The 22,071-nt window shown below is 33.3% G+C and overlaps 1 protein-coding gene across 1 annotated transcript; it reads right to left on the bottom strand.

The window, feature by feature from the left end:
* Positions 1 to 11,247: 11,247 nt before the first annotated feature.
* On the bottom strand, positions 11,248 to 15,450 carry LOC111701557 (uncharacterized). The gene is made up of 5 exons (XM_023472890.1): positions 14,464 to 15,450; positions 13,768 to 13,885; positions 12,582 to 12,683; positions 12,328 to 12,404; positions 11,248 to 12,064 (listed from the first exon to the last, which is right to left on the bottom strand). Exons 1-5 carry the CDS (start codon positions 14,688 to 14,690, stop codon positions 11,272 to 11,274), a joined length of 1,317 nt encoding a protein of 438 aa, XP_023328658.1. The 5' UTR covers positions 14,691 to 15,450; the 3' UTR covers positions 11,248 to 11,271.
* Between the last annotated feature and the right edge of the window lie 6,621 nt (positions 15,451 to 22,071).

The raw sequence follows: 22,071 nt of genomic DNA, 5'->3' as shown, positions 1-22,071 counted from the left end.
CCCAGAGACTGCAATTGTTTTACAGAATTTTCTTTCCTTTTCCTTCTTGGACCAAATACACAAGCATGAGACACGCGCGTTTACAGTACATTTTATTTACTGATTAACTTTGCACTATCATTCCCTTATTATGACTGATTCTGTTTTCATACTTAATATTATATTGATTGCAGAGAACTCATTAGCTAGCACTATCTTTATATCTATGTATCTTTTATCTATGTATTCAAATTCCTTTGCAGAATTTTTTATCTCCACTCAAAACCAATTCTTTGTGGTATACTGCAGATCAGTAGCTATTTTAAAGGGACTGTAAACATAATTTCAAGTGACCCTCCATTTGAGTGGCACATTAATAACAGTACCCTTGAAAGCTTTTTCTAATCAAGTACGAATTAAGTTAGATTTGTTTGTTTATTAAAAACTGGTTATTTTAATTTGTGGTTTCACTGCAAAGGGACTTGCACGTTTCTTGCTATAGAAGTACTGGAGAAATTATGAGAATTAAGCACCGTTTAATCTAAAAAAATGACATTATGTATTATACGTTTTATCATATAAATATTTAAGGGGTACCATTATGAATCGAGCGTGCCACTCAAATGGAAGATCCCTTAAAATTACGCCTACAGTGGAAATTACAGCCTATATTTAAAGCATATCATTCATCAGGCAAAGTATACCTTTAATGGTTAAAAATGGGTTCGAAAGTGAAGGCTGACTGAATCAGAATATCTGAATCAGCGTTTTCCGAGGAGGTAAACTACCAAAAAATGTGTTTCTGTCTAATTATCTTTCTAAATCTTTGAATTCAACAAATTGTCCTGTATTGTATTGATGTCTTATCTGTTTTATCGGCTTAAATATATATATATATATATATATCTCTTAAAAAGTGTGTTTTGGCTTTTTCCCCTTATTAAACGTCGTTTTATTATACAAAAAAGCGTTTCTAGTAGGTACAATGCTCATACATATATATATGTATATATAGTTAAGGAGCTCTCTCTTCTTTTCAGGAGGAAGACGTCCCTCCTCCCAACCCCCCAAGCCGCCTTTGGGACTGCTTAAAATAATACTAGTTCTAGAACAGTCCTTTAAATACATTTATATTTATATATATAAAAGCATGTGACAGATTTTTATATAATGCACAGGTATATGTTTTAAAGTTAACAAATATGACTTTAATATATTGGATGGAACTGGATATATTTCTTATTTATGTATCTTGCTAAACCAACGGTTTTCTAATCATAAATAGATAAAGTCTTTATGCAGCACCGTCGTTTACAAATAGTTAAAGTTAAAATTAGCCAAATCGACTTTTACTATTTAGTTATAGAAAGGTACTCTTAAATGGCGCTTTTTAAATAAAGATTTCGCAGAATTATTATTTCAGCCTTTTTCTGGTTGCATTTTATAGCTCGTCCATTTCCTTGCAACTCAGAGGAGAATAACCACATGCTGGTCGTTTTCTAGAAGACCGCGTCCACAGATAATCAATTTTCAGATAGAAAAACATAGATACGATCTCAATTATTTAGACATAGATAAAGGCGTATTTTTTATTGGAGCAGAGCTAAATTCTACATAGTTTTTTTAAAAACCCTTGAATTTAGAATATTTTAAAGCAAAATCGAGCATGACATTTTTTACGATTTGGACCCGTTTTGAAACATGTAAATTCTTTTTTTAATCTCTAGGGGAGGGGGCCCCGGCATCAATCTACCCTTGCAAAGAAAAATAAGTATCTTTACAGATTTAGCTGACAAGCAACTGCGTGTTTGCAACAAACTCAAATGTTCTTATCCCTTTAAATTTTCAATCTGCTGGTGCAAAACTTTGATATTTTAAACTTAATTTATATGATACAGCATAATTCATAGTTTGAAATATCAAAGGTCTGCAAAATCGAGTTTTAAAAATATAGGGAGAATAAAATCAGTTCCTGTGTTGGTTTCACTGGAAATGTTACAGTGTTTGACCGGGCCCAGTAATAATGTTACAGTGTTTGACCAGGCCCAGTAATAATGTTACAGTGCTTGACCGGGCCCAGTAATAATGTTACAGTGTTTGACCGGGCCCAGTAATAATGTTACAGTGTTTGACCGGGCCCAGTAATAATGTTACAGTGTTTGACCGGGCCCAGTAATAATGTTGCAGTGCTTGACCGGGCCCAGTAATAATGTTACAGTGCTTGACCGGGCCCAGTAATAATGTTACAGTGTTTGACCGGGCCCAGTAATAATGCATAAAGTGTTTAAACCTTGAATTTAGTTCTCTACTGTAATCTCTGAGCGTGGGAGGACGATTAAGAAATGCATTGTCGGGCAACAGTTAAACATATAATACATATATATATTCTTTGCTTGTGTGTCTTTCTGTCTGTATCCAATAAACGTCAAAACGACTGATCGCTCTAATAGGGCCCAGTTTTTTTGTGGCAACTAACATGACCCAAAAAAGGTTCAAGGACCGTCAAAATTACATTTAATATTTTTTAAATCACTAATTTAAAAGAGATAATACACGAAAAATTGAGTTTTCTAATAACGAAGACAAATTTCGACTTAAAGAGCAAAATTTAAACGCTAAATTTTGTGGAATTGATTTCCTTGTTTATATATTTGTATCTAACAATTTGTAATTCAAGATATATTTCTATATAACTCAAGTTTAAAGTAAATCTCTGTTTGTCTGTTTAAATGCCTGATCATAACTCACGAGTCTCTTCACCGGTTTCTCTTGATTAGGGAACTCAGCAGAGCTTTGGAAACATTTTAGTTTGGTTTAAAAATTCGAAGTAAGTAGCAAATCCCCGCCCCCCTGTCAGCTTATCCTGTATTCCCCCCTCACCAAGGGGTGTGTTCAATGTTCATTGCTAATGTTTTTAAATTGGTTTGCGCGCGCGCGCTCCAGGTGCAACTATTTTGAATAAATGATAAGTCACTAAATAGAATATGTAGTTCCAAATATATTGATGTACACACACTAAACACACCCCTGTACACCAGGGGGATACATTTACTCACTTTGCAATCAATTAAACTGGGTCTGCTGATCCATGTACATTTAAGTTCTTGTATTACTGGAATAGAGAATGTTTTGTTGATTACAATTAAAAATTCCTGCATTTTCGTGTTTGTGTTCCGCTCTGTATCAGGAGCTAAACAATATTATCCGTCTCTATATATAGAAGTTGTAGTGTACCATTTGAACACTGTTTATGGTTGATAAGTAGTAAAACAAATCATATTGCATTTAGTTTACCCCCCCCCCCTCCACCACCACCGGGTTTGTATAATATTATCTGATTTAAAGTTTAAATTCCTTGCAATTCTAAAAATCCACCAGACTTACCAATAATATTCAGGTCCTACCATGAGTTTGATTACTATCCCTTATCAGAACTCTATAATGGATCCCGGCCCTATTCTTTTTTTACATCAACATAAACTTGAACACCCAACTAACCTACATAAACCATGTCTTAAATGGAAATTATGCTGTGCGAAGTACAGTGAGAAACTAAAACTGTGGCCTAAGAAAACGACTTTAAAGAAATGTTGTGTGTATTTTATGTTGTTACTTTTACCAGTAGTTCAAAAATCAATTAATTAAGTTCAAAAGATCTGAAGAAACTCACCCCGGACTAACCATGAGTGAGCAGCATTCGGTTTCTTCTATTTGAAATCAAACGTGTTTTGGTCTATAATTCAACAATCTTTTACCTTACGGATTTGTTTATTCTATACATTTTCATTCAAAATGTATATGCCCACAAATAAGTATAAAAGAGAAAAGGCTTACAAATTATGTTTAATGGGTCAAATTTTGATCAAAAGTCACAGCTTTCTGGAATATTGACAGAATCGTTAAATCCACGTGAACTGCACAATTGCCGTGTTTTATATTCAATGGACTATTTAAAATTCTAAATTGAATCTAATACTTGTCTTCCTATTCTACAGTTGTGTGGGCCTCATCTCACTGTAAAAAGGATACGATTGCTTACAAAAATTCACTTTTAAAGGAATTGTTTCCTCAATTTTTTTTTTACATGGTGCCATTGACGATTTAAACGAGTTACATCTACTCGTTACTTAAGTATAATCATTAAACAATAAACATGGCTATGACTGTGGAAAAGTTTGAGAACGAGCTGTCATGTCTAGGTTAAACGTGGTTTAAAAGCTGTCGCGGACTGCATCAAATATAACTCATTTGCAGAATTTCAAGGGTTTTGTTCGTGAAGTGAAATATTTTGGAGAATATTTGAGACAATAAACACGATCAGTAAATAAATTAAAAAGTTCTCAAGCAGGAATGGCAAGAAAATGGATGCTGATTCATGTGCACATAAACTCTTCTACATTAAGGTTTTGTTTCAAGTTTGATTTGAAACTAGCTGAGGGGCCGGGCGTTGCCCGTAAGGTTTTAAAAACACTTTAAAACATTTTTTTGTCCCGAAAATCCAGATTTAGAGCTATTCACGATGCGGTTCCCTGTACTCTCTTTGGTTTTATAAAGTTCTTTAAGCACGCCTCAGACCGATGAGACGATCCATAAAATGAGACATGACGGTTTCTATAGATTTAATAGAAACACATTTCTTACTGTTACTCCAAGTTTTTGTGTCTAAAAGAATAATTCTGTCCTGAGATTTAATTATTTGATTAATAATCATGAAAAATAATTATTATTCTGATTATCACTTAGATTATCCATATTATATCTTATTATATTAAGATCTTATCAATCTAGATACATAAACCTGAATAATGTAAATATTAATATTTTTTCTCTCTGTTTGTTCGACTCGTATCCTTAGCTTTGAAACGGCCGAACCGAATAATCCAATTTTCATCAATGTGTTTTGAAAAACGGTGTTTTAAATACTTTAGTTCTTAGAACAGTTCAATTTAATCTTTTTGAGGTTTCCGATTGATAAAGATGAGAGCTTTATATTTTAGACTTTAAACACTCATAAAGTTCATATTTAAAGTTTTCAAGACTGCAGGGTCCTGGCAACTCAAAAAACTTCAGATCTTTATATTTCATTGATTATTCGTTGTATTACTTTTTATTGACATGCTTATAACATAACATTTATTTTATATATATGTAAATATTACATCAGTCACATGTTATCAATGTATATACTAATTTCAAAGTTTTAACTCATTGCACATTAAGATATTTTCCGATGTTAACCATTTCGGTTTAGCTTATTCATTTTTTTCATTTTTCTTATTTTTTGTATTATAAAGTGGTCCCATTTTCTCACCATTTCTTTGCCACTTGATACATGACACTGCATACCGGATACTGGATACTGGAAAACTGGATCCTAATTACTGGATACTGGATACAAGATACTGGACACTGGATACAAGATATTGGATACTGGATACTGGATACTGAATACAAGATACTGGATACTGGATACTGGATACTGGATACTGGATACTGGATACTGGATAATGGATACTGGATACTGGATACTGGATACTGGATACTGGATACTGGATACTGGATACAAGATACTGGATACTGGATACTGGATACAAGATACTGGATACTGGATACTGGATTCTGGATTCTGAATACTGGATAATTGTTGCCTGCTACTTCAGGTTTGAGCCCGATAAATCTCATGTCATGATATCAATTAGAAGCAAATATAACAGGGCGGTATAAATTTACAGAGAGTTCAATATATTATGTTTTAGACAAAACGGTGAACTGATTATCTTACTTTTTTAGGTTGTGAAATGTGCAACACCTCAGGTTCTGTTTTCTGGACTTCGTTAGATTTGAAGACGATCATAAAGAACGTTTTATGTTCATTTCAAATATTCTTTGTCATCATTAATTTATAACATGTGTCTCCGTCATTTACTAGTTATGAAAGATTTTAGTAAGCAACAATGAGGATATAAATAGTGTTAAATTTAAATCATAAATCTTAAATTTGAAAAATATTTTAAAACTAACTTGTCAAGCTTTACTGCAGCACGTCTGACAGGGTTTACAGCTTCACAGCTCAAATACGTCGGGTTCTCAGTTCTAGGTCTCACCTTCATAAAACTCAGGTTCTCAGTTCTAGGTCTCACCTTCATCAAACTCAGGTTCTCAGTTCTAGGTCTCACCTTCATCAAACTCAGGTTCTCAGTTCTAGGTCTCACCTTCATCAAACTCAGGTTCCCAGTTCTAGGTCTCACCTTCATCAAACTCAGGTTCTCAGTTCTAGGTCTCACCTTCATCAAAATGAGATGTAATCAAACTTATGTTCTGAGATGTAATCAAACTCGGATTCTGAGATGTAATCAAACTCAGGTTCCAAGATTTAATCAAACCTGAGATGTAATCAAACTCAGGTTGTGGAATGTAATCAAACCTGAGATGAAATCAAACTTAGGTTCTGAGATGTAATCAAACTCAATTTTTGAGATGTAATCAAACTCAGGTTCTGAGATGTAATCAAACTCAGGTTCTAGAATGTAAGCAGACTCAGATTCAGAGATGTATTCAAAATCAGATTCTGAGAGGAAATCAAACTCAGGTTCTAGAATGTAATCAAACTTAGGTTCTCAGATGTAGTCAAACTCAGGGTTTGAGATTTAATTAAACTCAGATTCTAAGATAAAAACAAATTAAGATTCTCAGATATAGTCAAACTCAGGTTTTGAGATGTAGTCAAACTCAGGTTCTAGAATGTTATCAAACTTAGGTTGTCAGATATAATCAAACTCAGGTTTGGAGATGAAATCAAACTTAGGTTTGGAGATGTAATCAAACTCAGATTCTAAGATGTAATCAAACTCAGATTCTAAGATGTAATCAAACTCAGGTTCTGAGATGTAATTAAATTTAGATTCTCAGATGTAGTCAAACTAAGGTTTTGAGATTTAATCAGACTCAGATTCTAATCATATTTGGGTTCTCAGATTTAATCGAACTCGGATTCTGAGATGTAATTTAAACTCAGATTCAAAGATGTAATCAAACTCAGGTTCTGAGATGTAATCAAACTTAGAATCTGATATTTAATCAAACTCAGGTTCTTAGATGTAATTTAAACTAAGATTCAAAGATGTAATCAAACTCAGGTTCTGAGATATAATCAAACTCAGGTTCTGAGATATAATCAAAGTCAGGTTCTGAGATATAATCAAACTCAGGTTCTGAGATATAATCAAACTCAGGTTCTGAGATGTAATCAAAGTCAGGTTCTGAGATGTAATCAAACTCAGGTTCTGTGATGTAATCAAAGTCAGGTTATGAGATGTAATCAAACTCAGATTCTAAGATTTAATCAAACTTAGATTCTTATCTCTAAAAATACAATAAAATCAAAGAACATTTTGGTAAAAGTCTTCGTAATTTAAATAAATGCTTATTTCAGATATATAGATAAATATATTGTTCAATTGAAATAATACCAGTTCTGTGTATATGTTCCTTTACCCTACGTCCAGCTATTTATCTACATTAGGAGCAACAAAGGGGTTGCAAAGATCTGTATCGGGCAAGTATTGTTAAAATTTTAATGGAGTATTCACTCTTGATTGTAATCTTGTCATTCGAGGATTATTCAAAACCCGAATAATACGAAACCTTTTTACCGTCAGTTCAGCGCATTTATGTGCAAATATATGTCAATGAATCCCATTAAATTTTCAATATTAATTTTGAACGAATCACAAATATTAAGACATTTAAAAGGGACTGTATACTTTATTTAAATTGACTCTAAATTTTTAGTTTTGCATGTCGGATTCACGACGGTTCTCTTTACCTTTGTCTGATTAAAGATGATGTAGCTGCTGAGGTCCGTGAAACTCAAGGGTACACTTGCTTTGAGAAAACACGTAACCTTTTAGCCATAAAAACTAAGGTTAAAAACTATTTTTTAAAGTACAATCTAGAATGGTATATTCCATATGGATAAAAATGACCTTAAATATAAAGTATTTCATGTTGGTAAGTATGACGCTAAATATTGGTAAGAACCCTTGATACGGATAAGAATGACCCTAAATACGGATAAGATTGAGCGCACATACGATTAAGAATGACCTTAAATGTGGATGGCCTTGAATACGGATAAGAATGACCCTATATACGGATAAGAATAACCCTAAGTACGGATAAGAATGACCCTAAATACGGATAAGAATGGCCCTAAGTACGGATAAAAATGACCCTAAATACGGATAAGAATGATCTTGAATGAGGTTATGATGCAATGACCTCAAATTAATTGACGCTTGAAAGGGTTGATAAGAGCCACTGAAAGACCTTGTGACTGACTGACCTTACAAGATACATTTATATCATTTTATATTTATTTACTACTCTCGATATTTTAGGGATTTCAATAGAAAGAGACTCCTAGCGGCCAAATCGTCATCAAAAGTGCAACGTATGATTTTAAAGGACACGTTAAAAATAAAGAAATTATAACATTCAAATTAAAATAGGAGCGTATCTAAAATTTCTATGCATCCCTGGGTTATCGTAATTTTCAGATTTGCTTAATATGATCTTTAAACTTTAATTCAAATATTACTATGTCACGTTTCGAATAACTCGGACACAGTTTTATATCAATTTCTCAAGACAACGAAATCAGATAGAGCTATTATTGGTCGCGATAAACTCCTAGAATTTCTAGGGTTTAGAATATACCCTCTTTCATTTTACCTTAGCAGTCCCTTGAAGGCTAAACTGAAGCGACACGTAGGATATAATTAACATAAGAAATTCTAGATTTGGAACCCAGCTTTGCCTAGAAAGTCAAACAACTCAATTTAGAATTTTTAAACCGTGGTTCAACCGTGTTCAATCAAAGTTTGAGGCAAATCGGCCCAGGTGTTCATGATTTACGATCATATTTGAAATACCATTAAACTTTGTATGCAAGCCGTAAATTATAGTTTATACTTGAAAAGCAAAATATATGAAGATTGCTGAAAAAAACGAATAAAATTTTCTTTTTCTTTTTTGGATGAGATTGTTTACAAACACGGTGCATGTTTTGGATAAGCGATTATATCTATAAGATCTATAAGATTGATGAGATTTATAAGATAAGATTGATGAGATTTATAAGATAAGATTGATGAGATTTATAAGATAAGATTGATGAGATTTATAAGATAAGATTGATAGAATGAATTAGTTTGACTGGAGGTATATATTGGTATGACAAGCATATTGCATTCATTAAGGAACTTGTGACCTTAATGTTTGCACAATGCAGTCTGGGTGGCTGGACACCTTTTTTATACTGTCAACCCTTTATCAAACCCTCCATACGGAAACATCGAAATCCCTCCCCCCCGTACCTTCTAAAAAAACAGGAACCCCAGAAGTAACCGACTCCTAAGGTTTCTGAACCCGCCCCTGGAGTCCCAAAGTTCCTGAATCCGCTCCTGGAGTCACAAAGTTACTAAACCCGCCCTTGGAGTCACAAAGTTACTGAATCCACTCCTAAAGTCACAAAGTTATTGAACCCACTCATGGAATCCCAAGGTTTGCGAACCTACTTCTGGTGTCCCAAGGTTTCTGAACCCGCTCCCGGAGTACCAAAGTTCCTGAACGGCCGCTCCTGGAGTTACAAAGGTCCTGAACCCACTCCTGGAGTCTCTAGACACCCACGGTCCACATTGTATCCTCTGAGACCAATTGAAAGTCTGAAGGAGTAAAAGAAACATTTTGACCAGAAAGAAAATGAAAACTTGAAAGCCTCAAAAAGTAAATCTGAATATCTGAATTTATCAGTTTGAAATTCACACCTTGCATTATAGATTTTTTCTTGTAAGATTAAAGGACTGATTAAAGGACTGATTAAAGGACTGATTAAAGGACTGATTAAAAGACTGATTAAAGGACTGATTAAAGGACTGATTAAAGGACTGATTAAAGGACTGATTAAAGGACTGATTAAAGGACTGATTAAAGGACTGATTAAAGGAAAATAACAAATATTTTCTATCTGACTGAATATCTGTCTATCTTGCTTGCCCTTGATATTGAAACTGGTTTGTAACTTTATTCTTCTCGATAAAAAAATGATAATGCATTTAGTCATATGTGCCCAGGCTTGATTTATCTTTACTAACTAGTATATACTAAAAACTTCCAAAATCTAAAGAAATCATCTTTATAAACATACTAGCTTGGCAAACCAGCTTTGCCTAAACATTTCAAACCAAGTTTAGAACATTCCCGTTAAATGGAAAACTAAAGAGACAGTGAACCAGGGGAAGTATAACTAGAGAGACGGAGAACCGGGGGAAGTATAACTAGAGAGACGGAGAACCGGGGGAAGTATAACTAGAGAGACGGAGAACCAGGGGAAGTATAACTAGAGAGATGGAGAACCGGGGGAAGTATAACTAGAGAGACGGAGAACCGGGGGAAGTATAACTAGAGAGATGGAGAACTGGGAGAATGAACAACTAAAGGAGACAGAGAACCGGGGGGATGGATAATTAGAGATACGGAGAACTGGGAGAATGAATAACTATAGGAGACAAAGAACCGGGGGGCAGATAATTAACTAGAGAGATGGAGAACCAGGGAAAGTATAACTAGAGAGACAGAGAACCGGGGGAAGTATAACTAGAGAGATTGAGAACCGGAGAAAGTATGACTAGAGAGATGGAAAACCGGAGGAACGGATAACTAGTGAGACGGAGAACAGGGGGAAGTATAACTAGAGAGATGGAGAACCCAGGGAAAGTATAACTAGAAAGATGGAAAACGGGAAATTGAATAACTAGAGGAGACCAAGAACCGTAGGGACGGATTATTAGAGAGACGGATAACTGGGAGAATGAATTACTAGAGGAGACTGAGAACCGGAGGACGGATATAATTAGAGAGACGGAGAACCTGGGGAGCAGCTAACTTGAAGGACGGAGAATTAAAGAGACAAAGAATTAGAGAGACAGGGAATTAACGAGAAAGACGAAGAAATTAGAGATATGAGCGATGTACAATGACATTTAGGAAACATTGAAAGGATTGCTGTCTCTTATCCTTTTCTTATGACCTTTTGATAAACATTTTATTACTTGTAATGGTATTATTTCTAAAAATTAAAAATTACACAACCCAAAGCTTCATGTCTTATGTAAAAGAAAGAACAAAGACGAATGGCAAAGACTTAAGTCCTTTCTAAATTCAAAATCTTACAGGAATTATCACTGACCAGACAAGGCTTAGCTATAATAACCTTTAGCACGCAAGAGAAAATTAAAATATCCGACCTGGGATCGTATGGGTAGGAGCTGGACTAGTCGTCCTGGACCTGGAGATAATGGAACCTGTATCCGTTCCACTCTGTAACCTAGGAGTAATATCTCGTCTTCGTCCCAAGGATTTGAGAGTATCAGTTTGTCTCTGTACAGAGGATGCCCTGGTGTGTCGAAGATCAATACTAGAGAAGTTTAGGTTTGAGGAATCCGAACCATAATTTTCTTTGGCATTGTCAACTTTCGGGTTAAATAACTTCGTTTCTTTACTCAAAACACTTTTTTGCACAACAAGCAGGAGATATTTGAGAAATATACTGAAATGTTGGTCTTCAGTTGAACTTTTTCTCCAGAATATATATATTAGCGAACCAGAAACTAGTAAAAAGAGTGCCAATGGTAAGGTTACACAAATGATCATGGAAAAGTTAGTGGATCTTCTTATTCCAGTTCTATCGTGGAATCGTCTCTTCTCTGTCCGATAGATTTTAGGGATGAAAACGTTTGAACTCTCAGATTCGTTGAATATTCTGAAAAAACACCAGTCTATGATAAAACCAGCAGATCTGAATATTCTCTCCTCACTCGTCCTCTTGAAGCTGCAGGTTGCTAGTCTCCGGAGAGGTCCTGTCTCCCTCTCCAGGTCTTCCAGCCTGGTAGAGTGGGGGGACGAGGAACCAAGCTTTAATACAACTCCTTCCTTGGAACTCTCTTCGATTGGATTCCTGGCTCCAAGGTTTAGAGCAGAGTCAATAAATATAATTCTTAGATCAGCATAACTTCCCAACCACAAACTAAACAGAATAAAAAAATATAATCAACAATAAATTATATTTTATTCGTTCTACTCTCATTTCCGTGCTGTTAAATATCAATATTTATATTTAAATCAAAGACAGGGAAAAAATATTATCTTAGCAGACTTGAATCTTCTCGATAAAGAGAAATCTCTGTCCAAAAACATTGTAGCATTGCGAAACAAATGAATAGTGTAATGCATAGTTAATATGAACACCCCCATCCATAAGTTTCATAAATAGATATTTATAAGAGTTACCTGTTCCTAAAAACGTTTAATAATTTCTCCAATCTTGCAGGAACTAGAAGGATATCTTCAAGGTTCAAATGTTCAATCTATGAGAAAATACAATCTGTTTTACTCTTAGTATTCTTACTTAGTCTTACAGAATATATAGAAGGTTTAGATAAAGGTAGAATAGTTAGGTTTATTCTTAATATTACCTTGAGTTTTACAGAATACTTTGAAGGTCTAGGTTGAGGTAGAATAGTTAGGTTTATTTTTAATATTACCTTGAGTCTTACAGAATAGTTTGAAGGTCTAGGTTGAGGTAGAATAGTTAGGTTTATTCTTAATATTCCGGAATTAAAGGTCTGCGTATTCATCACAGCAATCTAGACAAATAACACATAGAAAACGGAACTGAGTACGCGGCTCAAACTATAATTTACTTTTGTTCCAACTTCTTAGTTTAAAGTGCTGCATGCCTGATTCACAACAATAAGCAACAACAAGGAAATCCTCATTAATCTATCTGGAAAAGTAATAATTCTGCCAATTTTTGTTCTTTGTCTCTGCTATATAAATCGGCAACTCACCACACTATATGACCAACGGAAACTATCAATTTTTAGATAGAAAAATCAAGGTTTAAATCCTGATTTTTTCAAGGATTTCGTTGTGAATTGAGCATGCCCATCGTTTTTATATGTAGTTTTACTTAAAAAATCAATCAGTTTCATTATATTTAGAGAAATGCGAAGAATATATGAAAATTCGAATCTTAATACGATTATATGAATGCTTTTACTTTTTTAAATAAAATTATTTTTAACGTTTATCAACAGTCAAATTTCAAGTTTTCCAAAAAGTTCGGGTGGACATTTTTTTCAAATTATATTTATCGTCTTCGTCATATTTGTAAAATCATTTTAGCAAAATTATCATAAAAACTAGAATCTATTTTTAATTAATATTTCTTTTCTTAAAATATAATATTCAAATCTTTTTCTTGTATGTAAACAAAATGAAAATTAATTTTTTTATCGATGTCTTTTTCTGAAAATCATGATAGTCTAAAAGCTATACAGTAAAGATGTTAAAAACATAATCATGTACTGTGTTTGAAGTAGATAAAATTAAATACTTATTCAGAAAAAAAACAGAAGAAAAAAAAACAAAAATTTGTTATCTACGGCGATTTTTTTTTGCCTTTGTTAATAATCTTTCATAGACAGGGCAGTGTAGCAAAAACAACTTTTTTACAGGTTTAATGACTATTCAACTCTGTGAATATAATACTTATAATTAAATATAATATTATTATATAATTATTGCGTCTTTTCTGTAAAAGTAACAAATAAGGCAATATACAACTCCGTTATTACCTCGTTCAAGCCTTATATCCTGAAGATAAATCTGTATAATCGTGATCTGTTACCTCAATATTTTCCAATCCTTGATATACCGGAACTGTACCTCAATATTTTCCAATCCTTGATATACCGGAACACCGTACAGAAGACCGTGACTGTGCTGCTGTACATATGTGTACTTTATCCAGGCTGGGAGTACTGGGTTGAGAAGGGTTCGTCCTCTGGAATATATTTCTTTATCAATAGAAATAAAATATTCTAAGGTCAATGGAACTCAACACTCAAACTTTACAACCTGGCCGTCTATGATATATAATCTAACATAATTCATAGTTTGAAATCTCATCAGTGCAGAAAACTTTAGAATTGTGAATATCGAGATCAATGTTTGATCTCCGCTTCTTGTTAGTTTCAAGATTGTTCTGATCTTTAGTTTGTATCCCGGAAAGTTTCTTAAACGGTCGGAATCCAGTAGCCTAGATGGGATTTTCAAAAAGAGAGAAAAAGAGCGGATTTAACACAAATCAAAAGTGTTCACAGTGGATAGTCAGACTAAGCGATCAGTTTAAAGTGTATCTGGTTGCAAAGATAAAACGATTAGAAAATTAGAATATGAAGAGGGTAATCAGTTCCTTTGTTGTATTGTAAATTGTTTCTCTCACATGAAAACATTTTCCTCTCTTGAACTTTCAAACAACAACAAATTACGATTTCGCAGAATTATATCTTTTAACTGGTGGATTTTTAAAAGTTTCGATAATTTTTGGAGGCAAAATTGTTTTATTTTTCCTGTCTATACCTGATTATATAATCGGCTCTGAAATTATCTTCTGTCAGGTTCCAGAGAAATATATCCGAATGAAGAGTAAGATTGAAAACTTCTCCAGCTCTGATTACTAAATTGATATCTCCAGGTCTACGAAGTGTAGTTGAGGAATTGGAATTAGTCTCAAGGATAGAATTTAACTGAGCTGAACAAGTTTTTAATAAAACCATCCAGAATATTCCTGTCATAGCGTAAACCATTTTAAAATATAGAGGTTAGTCGTGACAAACATAAAAGTACACTTCTGCTTCGAATACGATAATCTTTTTCTGAACTTTACTTTTCTCTAGGTAAAGTTAAAGTTGAAGAACACTGGTTGCTCCAGGTTGTTGAAGGACACTTTGCTCCAGGTTCAAGTTGACGGACACTTTGCTCCAGGTTTAAGTTAAAGGATACATTGCTCCAGGTTTAAGTTGAAGAAAAATTTTGCTCCAGGTTAAAGTTGAAGGATACTTTGCTCCAGGTTTTTAAGTTAAAGGATACTTTGTTCCAGGTTTAAGCTGAAGGACACTTTGCTCCAGGTTTAAGTTGAAGGCCACTTTGCTCCAGGTTTCAGTTGAAAAATACGTTGAGCCAGGTTTAAAATCAACTATACTTTGCTCCAGTCTAGGTTTCAAGATACTTTGCTCCAGATCAAAATGTGAGCTCTAGGTTTAAGAATTCAGGTTCATATACGGTATTCTATTTAATAACAAAGTTACGATAAATACTGTTTCAGGTTCAGATCACAAGAAAACTTAGATCCAGGTGATGTTTCTGGCTAGTGTTTTACTAGATTGGTTTCAGGTTCAGATCACAAGAAAACTTAGACCCAGGTGATGTTTCTGGCTAGTGTTTTACTAGATTGGTTTCTAGACTATACGGTTTAGATCTTGTTTATCCACGGGGCAGGTTTAGCACTCCACTTTTCATATGTTTAAATACTAGCTGAGATCAGCTGCTAGAAGAGGCTCCGGTCGGAGCAGGACTGAGTTGGTCAGCCAAGGACGGAGAAAAGAAAGGAGCTACTTTAATAACTAAACCTTAACCTGGAAGTGTTTAGTAGTTTTCAAAACTCTAGATTTAGCTGAATATTTTCCAGGTTAGGGATAAAAAGACTCATGATTCTAGTTAATTATACAATATAGAAATGTTAATAAATATGACATTTTCTAGTCCTAGAGGCTTCAGAACAATCTTAAAATGTTGTAAAACATTCTGTCTTGTATGCATAGGTAAAGAATGTTAATTATCGTGGAACAGTGGCTAGTAGTATGTGGGTCCTGGGTCTCGGTTCAGTTCACACAAACAAACTGTATTGTGAGAAAGCCGAGCTTTCTGCCCAGTCTAGTTCACGAAGTTGACCCGCATGCATGCAGTAACATACATACAGTAACCTAGGTGTCTCAAAGGGATAAAATATCCTATTCAAATTTATTTCAAAATAATTCCCTAAAGCTCAGTCTGAACTATGATGTAATTGAATTTAATGAACTGATACTGCTTGGATTTAAAATATACTCCAAAAATATCGAGTATTTCAGTTTAACGAGATCATTTTTATTATGTATGGAATCTGATGTTTAAACCTAGTAATGGTCCTTTATAGGGAATCTGATGTTTAAACCTAGTAACGGTCCTATTTCTGATGTTTAAACCTAGTAACGGTCCTATTTCTGATGTTTAAACCTAGTAACGGTCCTAATTAAAGTATAAAAATGTGAATAAGTGAAGTGTTTGGTTATACCGTGATTTTCCACTAAAACAGTGGCAACAAAATTTAGGTAGGAAAAAGTAAAAAGGAGTCTTTTCCACAACCTCTGATCTTCTAATCATTATATCTTTGCAACCCAATGTCGTAGACCTTAGATATTTCAAACTATGAATCTATCATAGTTTGAAATTTAAACGAGTGAAACCATCAGGTTACAAAGATATAGGGATTAGAAAATTGGACCTTGTGGCAAAAAATCAATTTAAACAACTTTATAAAATATCACATTTTTAACTTAAAATAATTTCCTCCCATTTTTTTCAGCAGAAGAAATGTGCAAGTCACTTATTGAGATAAACCACGATTCAGGAAAACGATTCTTAAAAAAAATGAATAACATATTCGTATTTTAACTTTAAATGTCCCCTTGTAAATTTGACATGCCTATTTATAAATGGAGGATCACTTAAAATTACGTTCTTAGTCCCTTTAAATCTGATTTAAAAATATCAAACTTTTTTCTTTATTATTTCGCAAAGCATGACGCGGTGATGTTTTATAAAAGTTTTATCGTTATGATGTGTTTGATGGATATTTTATATTTTGCGAGAAAATAACTGTCATGTTATATTTCCTAAATATTTCCTACCGACACTTTTGTGAGTTTCTGTATTTACTTTTCTTTTGGCGCTCAATTTCTTAGAAAGTCACTTTAGAAACGCGGGAACTTAGAAAAGTTTTTTTTTGTAATTTAATTATTGATAATTGTTTTAATTTAATAATCTCCGCGCGATTAGTTTCTTCCCTTTATACTCAGAAAGTGACTGACTACTCAAACTCTAATGTTCTAACCACAGACTAACACACTGCTCATACATACTCACAGGATAACCTAGCAGGCCTATTGTTGTCCCGGCACGCTATGCTACGTTTCCACGAGAGTTTTTGACTGCTATCTAATGGCCACTTATTGCACATAATACCCATTCAGGGTTTAAGTTTTACAACTTTAAAGAAATACTCCAATTTTTAACATAAAAAATAAAATTTATGAATCTATTGAAGGAGTTTGTATTTCGTTTCCAAAGGAGCCTTAAATATCCCTGATACAGGGATTGGTCGTGTACTAGCGTATGAGCAGTCTGAGTTAGTCAGTGGTTCTAATCTTTGCAACCTGATGTCGTAGACCTTATATATTTATCAAACTGTGATTTCTGCTGGATCAAATAGTCAAAATTTTAAATATCATTGGATTGCATAATCAGGTTTCAAAGAAAAAGGTGTAAAAAAATTAGTGGTTGAGGCAAGAAATCAGCTTTTTATTTGAATGGTTTAGAAAGGACCGGATGGGCGGATTTTTGGTAATGCCAATTTGGTAATGACAATTTGGTTAAGACAATTTGGTAATGACAATTTGGTAAGGTGACAATTTGGTAACGACAATTTGGTAATGACAATTTGGTAATGACAAATTGGTTACAACAAAAAAGTGACCATTTGGTAATAAAAATTTGGTAACGTCATAACAGTGACAATTTGGTAAACGAAATAAAAGTGACGTTATGTAAAATTGTTTAAATTTTAGTTTTATATTCAATTGAAGATAATTGATTTTAGGAATCTTTTATTTCTGCACAAAAGAAATGCGCCAAAAATAATTGTAAAATTCGCAATATTTTCTAAAATATAATTTTATCCTTTAATTTGATAATTTAATTAAAATTCCTGCATTCCTTGATTCCGTCAACATGTTTTAGATTAATTTGGAAATCTATCATTTCTCCAAATTCTATCTTGAAGCCGGATAAATCTGCGAAGAGCTTTAAGCAGGCTCTTTGGTAAAACGTTATCACGCTTCTTCTAGTTTCTTTTATTTTAACATAATTATCAAAACCGACATTTGACAATAATTCAATTGTTTATTAATAGGGAGGGAGGAGGGAGGGGGGGTTGTCATATGGATTGGCGGGTTTATAAGGTAGCTTGACTATCTATTTCCGTAATTAAGACCTGGAGTTGCATTTGGCCTTAACTGGACTGTAGACGTAATTTCAACACCCTTCATCCTTTATCTCATGAATCACTATAGTTTCAGTAGAAGTAAATATTTCCATTTACTGATAGCGCCAATTGAAGGATTCATAACTCTGATTGGATAATGAGATAGATAGAAATATAGATGTTACCGCCATTACTATTTCTTTTGGTTCAGAATAGACATCAAACACATGACTGAACCCTGATTGGATCAAGTGCTAATGGACTCGGCATACAGGAGTGCAATAATCCCTGTGGTACTTGAAAACCAGGATACACTGGGGTGGGGGTGTCAATTTTGAACCCCTTCTAAATCCCATGTGTTTGATGTCCAAATATGACAAATGATACATCATTGGAAAGCTTTTATGATCTACTTTGAGAATCTGCAAAAAATTGCAAATTTACAAAAAAAATCGTGTAGAAATAGTAAAATTGTTTCCAAAAAGAATTTCCAAAAAATGATAAAATATACATTTTTAAAAAGCCCTTGACCATGCCATTTAAAATATGCCAAAATTTGTGCAAAATTTAAATAACCTGATGTGTAATTAAGAAAATTTAAAAATGTTCAAATTTTTGACGGGTTGTATGCAAATACTTGCAAAATTTCTTTGCAAATCGCGTGCAATCCGTTTCCTTAGTCATAGGCTTTCCAAAAAGCTAAAAACTTTTAAAATCTGACTACTGAAAGTGGGTCAAAACAAAGATTTAGTATTTTGTAGGAGTATAAAATGCAGGAGGGGTTTTAAAGAATAGGGTTAAGTGGCTGCATGATGATTGGTTCCATATTTAAAGACAAAAGTTCCGACTCACACCTCTATTTTACAGAAAATACCCGCATCACATTTTACAGAAAATATTCGCCTTTAATTTTATAGAAAATACGCCCCCACCCCATTTTACAATAGATATCCACTCTGTATTTTACAGAAAATATCCGTCCCCCATTTCACAGAAAACACCCCCCACCCCATTTTAAAGTAAATATCCCCCCCCTAATTTTACAGAAAATACGCCCCCCCCCCAATTTTACAGAAAAGAACTGTTGTCCAATGCTACGACGTATATTAAACTATGTTGACAATACAGTTATTTCAACTTCACTTTTTATAATTTTCTGTCTGGTCTAATTTCTCTTCTCCGAGTACCTTCTCAACAAATACAGAGCTCTAGGGATATTCACCAACATCGCTGAGCGGAGCGGTATTGCGTATTTTCGAAAAGCTTTTCTACAAAATAGATTGGTTTAGTTTGAAGAACCTTTTATATAATTAGATCCTTTAGGATTTTAAATGCATTTAATTTACATCTATCCAACTGTTCTTGTTTGATTATGAATCTAATTTCTTTCTTTTTTAAGGTTCACACACTCTTAATTTTAAAGTTTTAATCTTTACAATACTTACGTTGTAGCATTAAACACGCTTATTTTAAAACTAAAAACGATTGTTTCTTTCTTTAATTTTAAGAAGTTTGCTAAAAATTGTGATAGAACTTTGCATAGAAACATCTTAATATCGTAAAGGATAAGTTTTATTCGTGGAGAACCATTTTAAGTTCCTAGCTTGCTTTGCAGTTAAATATATATAAAATATTGTGTTTTTGACAGAAATGTTTAAAAACACGCTGAAAAAAAAATCAAAACAACCCATGTTATTTCATTCAAATATGAACACGAATAGCGTTTACAAAATAAGTAAATCTAAGTAAACTTAATTAAGCTTGATGGAGGTGCAAGGAGGTTAGACAACTATTTTATAAAGTACGGCGGAAAAATGCAAAAAATAATTATGTGTGAATTTTAGATTTTATTTAGTTTTAGATCTAAATTATTTTATTTGGTTTTAGAACCAATAACTAAAAAACGGATCTATGTGGTCTTTTGACCGTCCTCTTCTTATTATTTTTCTGTTCGGTACCAGTACAAACGTCGGACGCACAAACGTCAGACGCCACAAACGTCGGACAGTACAAATTTTGTACTGGGCCGACGTTTGTACTGGTCCGACGTTTGTACTGTCCGACGTTTGTAAGTCTTATGTTTGTACCGTCCGACGTTTGTGGGTCCGACGTTTGTACTGGTACCTTCTGTTCTCTTAAAGGAGTCTACAGTAAGACTATATGGCGTTTTTTGATAAAAATAATTATTTTTTTTCGGAGTTTTAAATCAATAAATGAATTCATTTTGCTTTCTATTCGTAAAGATTTAAACGGATTTGATTTTCACAATATTTTTCTATTAAAATGAGTTAAAATTTATGTTAATGAAAAGCAAACTTTTTGCTCATGTTGTACACTTATTTTTCTTTCAAAATTTCAGGTTATTTAAGGAGTTTGAAATTTGCGACGTCTCTTATGGAAAAGTTATTGGGTTCATTTTTTAATTCAGTTTAACATTTCTATACGAGTGCTTAATTTAACTTCAGAGAAAAACATGGTTTAAAGTAGATTTAGAAATAAAAAAATGCATACAAAGTTTAAAAAAGCAAAAAAAAATCCCTACTGAAATATTTCAAATCTTTTGAGTCTACTAAAACTGGCCTGAGATAAAAAATTGTTAAAAAAAAACATTTTCTTTATACACATCTTTATCCTTGTTTAATATTGCATCCAAATCAGACTTCCATAATTGTCAGATAATTGTTACATTAGTTTTGGATTGACCCCAAAAAAGTAGTAAAACGTAAAAAAGTAAAACACAAAATATACTTTTTTCTTTCTATATAATTCTCAATTGTACTTTTAAAAAAACATTTTTCATCTCTCTTCTCCTGTACTTGACTCCAGTAAGCTTAGTAATCTTTTGAGAGACGTTGAAGGATTATATAGTTGAGGTCCTATTCTATTTAGGGTATACTGGTAAACTGGTAAACTGGTGTTCTAGAATATACTTGTATACTGGTATACTGGTATACGGGTATACTGGTATACTAGTATACTGGTGTACTGGAATACTGGTATACTAGTATACTGGTATACTGGTGTACTGGTATAAGGGTATATTGCACCAAATTAGGTTTGTTTGAGAATATCAGTGAGTAATCTGTTAGTGTGGTTGACGGTTAGAGAAAAGAGAAGTTAAGAAATATCTGAAGTTTGGTTTATTCTCCATCTCTCGCTAGATCCATCCAGTCTCCATCTCTCTTCGACGGGATGCAAGAGACGTTAGTTCTCTCTGGGTCTTCAGAATATAAGTTTATATTTTACTGACATATTTCATAGTTTATATTTTATTATTTTTAATTCTCATTATCGCGTTTTTGTTTACGAAACTAGTCTTAGGGCACTTTGCAACCATTAACTATTTTGATCGTAAGCATTTTCTCTTTGAATACATTGTAAAACAAAAACAAAACAAAGATTTTGCGGATTTTATAAAAATAAATTGTAGTGAATTTTAAAAATTTTCAAAAATCGAATTTTTAACGGTATGATGTACACATTAAACATGAACAACATGTATATGATATGCAAAACTTTTCGTCCTGGCATTTTTAGCATTAAACACAATCTCTATATTTCTTAAGTAGTTATTAAAATAAATATAATAACGTCATCTTTGTTAATTTTATCCAAGTTTTAACATTTTATCTTTTTCCTAATTAAACTTTTAAAGAAAAGTTTGAACAATTTTAAAGCTTTCAGATGAAAAGAAAGAAATATGAATTTGGTGAAATCTGAGAACTTTATCTACGAGTCTACCCACTTAATCTACTTTTAATTTCAAAGAAATAATTTTAAAAGTTGAAATTCCTCGGACGAACAAACTTTGTGAATCAAACTAAGCCCCCTTTAACAATGGGCTTAGTTTAAAGCTTCTCCTCCCTGTTAAACCACCATCTCGGAGA

Source organism: Eurytemora carolleeae, unplaced genomic scaffold (genome assembly GCF_000591075.1).
Source record: "Eurytemora carolleeae unplaced genomic scaffold, Eaff_2.0 scaffold450, whole genome shotgun sequence".
Classification (NCBI taxonomy): domain Eukaryota; kingdom Metazoa; phylum Arthropoda; class Copepoda; order Calanoida; family Temoridae; genus Eurytemora; species Eurytemora carolleeae.
Note: the sequence above shows the minus strand (reverse complement) of the source record. Positions and strands in the feature narration are given on the sequence as shown.